This window comes from Jatropha curcas, chromosome 11 (assembly GCF_041381405.1).
Source record: "Jatropha curcas cultivar XTBG-Jc1 chromosome 11, XTBG_Jcur_1.0, whole genome shotgun sequence".
In the NCBI taxonomy this organism is placed as follows: Eukaryota; Viridiplantae; Streptophyta; class Magnoliopsida; order Malpighiales; family Euphorbiaceae; genus Jatropha; species Jatropha curcas.
In genome coordinates this window covers 23,249,700-23,255,938 of record NC_143161.1, presented here as the reverse complement: position 1 = coordinate 23,255,938, position 6,239 = coordinate 23,249,700, and the positions used below count along the sequence as shown (strand labels likewise).

The following is a 6,239-nucleotide window of genomic DNA, read 5'->3' as shown; positions in this document are numbered from 1 at the left end:
AATCTCAAACCTCTCCTTTGGGCTCATTCTAGAACTGCAACTTCTTTTGCAGATTCAATGGTTAAACAAGGTGTACTGCGAAATAATGATTTCCTGGCAAAAACTTTGTAGCTCAGTTACACTACTTTTCTCTCCTGTTCATTTTTTAACTGAGCATTATGTTTTGGTGCATCGAGTTGTTATGATGGGTCAAGGTGACTAAGTTTTCTTTGTCGCTGTGCTACTGTATATTAATTAGCTTTTTATTGTAAAACTCCTGAAGCTATGGCTGTAACTTCTAGGGCTTTTGCCTCCCTTTGATTAATAAAAACCCCAGCTTATCAAAAAAAAAACAAAAAAGAATAACAAAAAAATTTGCAATTAGTGTTTGACATTTTTATATTCAACCTAATTCCTCCACCATCTTCGTACTCACCCTCATGCGCATTTAGTCGTTCTTAGCACCACCACCATCACCATATATAGCCACTTATGGCTTCTCCTCCATATCCACCTTCTTCTTCTCTGTGGCTCAGCTATATCCCCCTCCATGTGCTCCATCTGAAGGACCTGAACCATAATGACCTTGATAATAATGTTGGTCTCTTGTATCAGCATAGTCTCCTACAACACCGCCATCACCACACCTTCCTCCATGGCCACCACTTTCCCCTCCTTGGTTTTGAGCATGAAGTGAAGGTGGGTAGTTATAACAATTAAATTTGGGGTCAAAGACGTGTTGTTTCCATTGAAAATGGCTGAGCCACACATGCAAAAGGGAAACGGCAGCCCACTGTTTGGTCCAATATGTAAAGCACACACAGAACATCGCAAAGTAGATCATTACTTTACTTACACTAACGATAGTGTGTATACTTAGTCTAAGTAGTTACTGTGCTTAGTTACGTTGTCCATGTGTACATTTAGTACAACAGGGGAGCCAAAGCTTAAAAATTAAAATTCAAAATACACAATTGCGGTTATAAGCCACCCCTCAAAGTCATCAAAATGACACTCATTAGGTTTCTAGGAGGTAAACAAAAATGGTTAACACCCCCCACCGAATTGGTCACCAAAGAATAAAATGCTCGAGCAATTATTTGCTCCATCCACATTTATCAAATTCGCGACATCATTTAAGAGGGAAAACTGTCAAACTGCTCATATCAATGTTCGTTGATTTTATGACTATATTTTTCATAAGTGTTTCTACAAATTAAATACTTATATTTTCATCGTATTTAATTACATAATATTTTATTTTGCCACGAGAAATTGCTTGTTAATGGTAAAATACTTTGCACAAATAGCTATATTAATAAGAACAACCTTTATATGGTTTCCAATGACACTATAAAATAAAGAGACGGCATTTAATGTTTTGGTATGCAACAAAAAAGAAAAGTTTAACTAGAAAATTTGATTATTTTATTCGATCGTAAATGCTTATTCACTTTGTATATTGATATAGAAAGTCACTTTCCAGAATTAATTTTGTATATTAATTTTTAAACATCTCAAGTTGGATAAATTAATATTATTTATGCATTAAACAACTAGCAATATATCATGTACCTAGATTGTTGCTTCAGTAAAATTTATTCGGAAATCTCGAATTCAAATTTTTGCTGGAGAGCCATTTCTTGGGTGTCACTCCTTAATGCATGATACATTTTAGTAGATATGGGTGTCGCAAAAATTCTTCTAATACTTACAGAACAAACTTCTGCTGTACCCAAATAGCTTAAAGATTTTACCACCTCAGCTCTTCTGTTGTATTTTATTGGAATAATTACTGTGGCACAAAAGAGCTGCAAGTTCAAAACAAAGTCAAGGCATTGCATTTTGTTGTTTCACTGCTGAGAGGGAGTTTTTTAACAGCCTGGTGAAATCTTTATTAATTCTAATCTTAAAATATTACAAAACAAAAACAATATTTAATCAAAACTATTTGGTTTGCTTCAGTTTGTTTTGAAAACTTAATTTATCATAAATTTTGAATGATATTTGATGTACATTTTTAGTGTAATATTTATATTAAAAATATATTTATTTTACATTCTACGTGACACTTGCTAAAAATCGATTTATTTCGATTTTGACCGAACCAACTTAAACTCTTGGGATTCAAATGTTTAAACAAAAATCAATTGTAAGTGTTAAGCATTTATCTTTTGATAATAATATAGCATTAGCATGTAACTCATAAGAATATACAGAAAAGCTAAATAAACTACATAATTTTTTTTTAAAAAAATTTAATGCTCTTATCTAATACTGAAAGGAAGAACAGCTAAATCTTGATTATAAAAAAAAAAAAAAAAAGCCAAAAAACAATTTTATTAGCTATTTTCAAAACTAAAATTAAAACCAAATTAATTAATTAAATAGGTTTATTTTTACTTTTTCAATCATCAATTTCCATTTTAACAGGTGATAATGAAACTTAAGAGGCAAAGTGGAATCGCATTAGTTATATAATAATCTGATACAACTTCATGACAGCATTCAGTAAATAAACATTTTAATAATAACAATAATAATTATTGTAAACTTGGATCCTAATTAATTAAACCAATTAGTCTCCTATTTCCACACCACCTTCGGTGAGAAGATAATCTCTTTGGAGAGTGAATAGCAATCGAAAGATGCTGATCTCAAGGAGCATATCCACCACCATGGCCACCACCCTGACCTCCACCACCTCCGTAGCCACCTTCATGCACATTTCCAGCACCATATCCACCACCACTTCCACCGCCAGAGCCGCCTCCGCCACCGCCACCACTGTAGCCACCTGTGGCTCCTCCCCCGTAGCCACCTCCTTCTCCTCCTCCAGATCCCCCTCCATGTGCTCCTCCTGAACCATAACCTCCTCCACCACCAGCACCACTTCCACCACCTCCTCCTCCACCAACACCGCCGTATCCACCAATGGCTCCACCTCCATGGCCACCTCCTTCACCTCCGCCATATCCTCCTCCTTGTGCTCCTCCATAACCTCCACCAGCACCACTTCCACCTCCTCCTCCTCCACCAACACCGCCATATCCACCAATGGCCCCACCTCCATGACCACCTCCTTCCCCTTCACCTCCACCATATCCCCCTCCATGTGCTCCTCCTGAACCGTAACCTCCACCTCCTCCAGCACCACTTCCACCACCGCCTCCTCCACCAACACCGCCGTATCCGCCAACGGCTCCACCTCCATGACCACCTCCTTGCCCTTCACCTCCACCATATCCCCCTCCTTGTGCTCCTCCTGAACCATAACCTCCACCTCCGCCAGCACCAGTTCCACTACCGCGTCCTCCACCAGTACCACCATATCCACCAATAGCTCCACCACCATGACCACCGCCTTGTCCTCCACCAGCACCACCACCAGCGCCACCACCACTACCACTTCCATACCCAGCACCATGTTCACCTCCACCAGCACCACCACCAGCGCCACCACCACTACCACCTCCATACCCAGCACCATGTTCACCTCCACTACCATATCCACCACCATTACCACCTCCACTGCCACCACCTCCACCATATCCTGCACCATGATCACCACCAGTCCCATATCCTACTCCACCACCTATGCCACTACCACTTCCATATCCTACACCATGATCACCTCCCACACTATAACCAACTCCACCACCTCCGCCGCTACCACCTCCGCCGCCACCTGCATACCCACCAGCAGCACCATAGCCAGCACCACCACCTTGTCCAGCACCACCACCTTGTCCAGCACCACTTCCATATCCCACACCTTGCTCGCCTCCAACACCATAACCAACATCTCCACCACCACCGTGTCCACCACCAGCACCATAGCCAACACCCCCACCTTCTCCGCCAACACCCCCACCTTCTCCGCCACCACTACCACCTCCGTAGGTTCCAACGTGCGCACCTAAACCTCCGTACCCTCCCCCTGAGCCCCCTCCTCCTCCGTGGCCAAGGCCATAGTCAAGATTGAGGAGCGCTCTAGTGCCAGAGCATATGCCTAAACCTAACAACACAAAGAAAACTGAACCTAAAACTTTGTGAGTAGCCATTGGGAAGCGTTTGAATTCCCACAAGCTTGGTTTTGAGCATGAAGTGAAGATGGGTATTTATAGGATTGGATTTGGGGTCCAAAGACGTGTTCTTTCCATTGGTTGTGGCTGAAGCACATGCAAAAAGGAAAATTGCTACCCCACTATTTGTCCAATATACAAAGCACGCTAACAATCATAAAGTAGATCATTACTTACACTAGCAATAGGTGTATATACCGTATAGTCTCACTCCCTAAGGAGCAACTGTGCTTATTTGCTGTCCTCCATAACTGAATATCCGTAATATATTGGTCCATATATATTTATGAAGTAAGGTTACTTAAGTGTGTATACTATAGACCAAAGAGAAATATTTTATTTTTCTGTGTACTCCTGGAATTTTTTTTATTATTGTAATTGCTTATTCCAATATTTTTTCATTTTATATATTAATTTTAATGTTATATTGAGTTTTATGTTACATTATGGACTAATTTATGTGTATAATTTTCATTTTATGATAGCTTTTTTATTGCTATAGTTGTAGTACTTTTACATATTATCAAGCTACGATTTGAAAATTCTCCCTTTAAAAAAAAAAAAAAGCTAAAATTGAAAATTCTCTTCCTCTTATTATATCTAAAAAATTCTTTACTTATTTATCGAAGAGAAAGAATTACTTTGCCCAATGGCTGAACTCATCTAAATATCAAAATTAATTGTTTGATTGAAATGATTGTATTTATGACCATTGACTAAAAAGAAATAAAATAAAAATAAAATTTAAAAAATCTCTTAACTGATTAGTTTGGTATATAGAAGGCATATATACTGGCGTAGGCAATTCTTATTCTTTGTCAATAACATTCTATTTTATGGTGCTCTTCATGTTAATTTTGAATACGACGTATGGGTAAACGAATAACTACTCTAATAGTTTGTAGACTTTTATCATGAGTAGAAGACCAAAATGCAGAACAAAATGAAGATGTACCTGAAGGTTTGAAGGGAGAAAAAAAAGGGTAAGCTTGTTAAAATTTCTATCTCTAAGATAAATTGGTGAATGTTAACAAATTTATATAAGAAAATTTTGTGATTTATCCACTCTGATGCAACATAATTATTCCGGTATAAGGCTTTTAGATTCTAAATTAGCCTCAAGGATTGGAGGCTTTGCGTATATTCCTTGCTGTTGAGCTTTCGCAATGAAAAGAAGTTGGTCCAGTTTGTATTTGTTGTATAATAAGCTAGTAATTTCTTCAAGTGTTGTTCATGGTTTGAGTTTGGTTGTATTTAAAGATTTATATATAGTAGGTTTGATTCAAAGTGTGTTGCACGTTATTTATATTTATTCTATATACTCGTAATCTAATTTTTATATATATTATAAAAACATCACAAAAGTTTGAACGAACTAATAAAACCATTAGTATAAAAAATTTAGGTTTTTTTTTTTTTTCAGAAGAAATTAAATTTAAGTATTGATCCTTTATCAGTGATTAAATTGCAATTTATATTGTAAGAACAACTACTTAAAAGCTGGTAATTAATAATCCTTAAATTTAGTGGCTAAGAGAATAATAAAGGTTACAATAATTATATTTTTGATTTTCCTAATTGAATCATATATTCATATTAAGTTTTAATTATTTATTTATTTTTATTAAAAAGTTTAACTTTTACCCTTTTGAATGAGGAGGTAAATATATCAAAAATTTTATTGATATCCAATATAATAATGATTTTTTTTTTTTTTTGTGGATAGACAAAAATTTTATGTTTATTTAATTAATAAAAATATTCTTCTTTTTAATTAAGTATTGTCAACATAATAAACTATTAAGAATATTCTTGGTTAAAATATTATGGTTTCTAATTAAGGAAAAATATTAATGTGGTAAACCTAATATGATTCTTAACTGAATTTAAACATTTATTTTTTTTAACCAACAAATTTTAATTTCTGAAATAATTTTTCTATGGGTTATTATCAAAGATTGATAAGAAACACAAAAGTTTGGACAATAAGCGGAGATAAAAAAAATCTATTGAATCAAATTAAATATTCATATACTCAAAACGAAAAAAAAAAAAAGAATATATATAAAACGCACAAAAATAATTTCGTACCATGAACTCAAATACTTCATAAAAGATAACTCATAATAAATTCAGCTTACAATCTGAAAGTGAGCAAAATACTCTATGCACTAA

The 6,239-nt window shown here is 35.7% G+C and overlaps 1 protein-coding gene across 1 annotated transcript; it reads right to left on the bottom strand.

Annotated features, from left to right (window-relative positions):
* Positions 1-2,425: 2,425 nt before the first annotated feature.
* On the bottom strand, positions 2,426-4,086 carry LOC105637393 (uncharacterized). The gene has a single exon (XM_020680626.3). The coding sequence runs from the start codon at positions 4,041-4,043 to the stop codon at positions 2,637-2,639; it is 1,407 nt and encodes a 468-aa protein (XP_020536285.3). The 5' UTR covers positions 4,044-4,086; the 3' UTR covers positions 2,426-2,636.
* Between the last annotated feature and the right edge of the window lie 2,153 nt (positions 4,087-6,239).

Bases quoted from the DNA above. Each gene is read 5' to 3' on its own strand.
- LOC105637393 (XM_020680626.3), bottom strand. From the start codon at position 4,043: ATGGCTACTCACAAAGTTTTAGGTTCAGTTTTCTTTGTGTTGTTAGGT.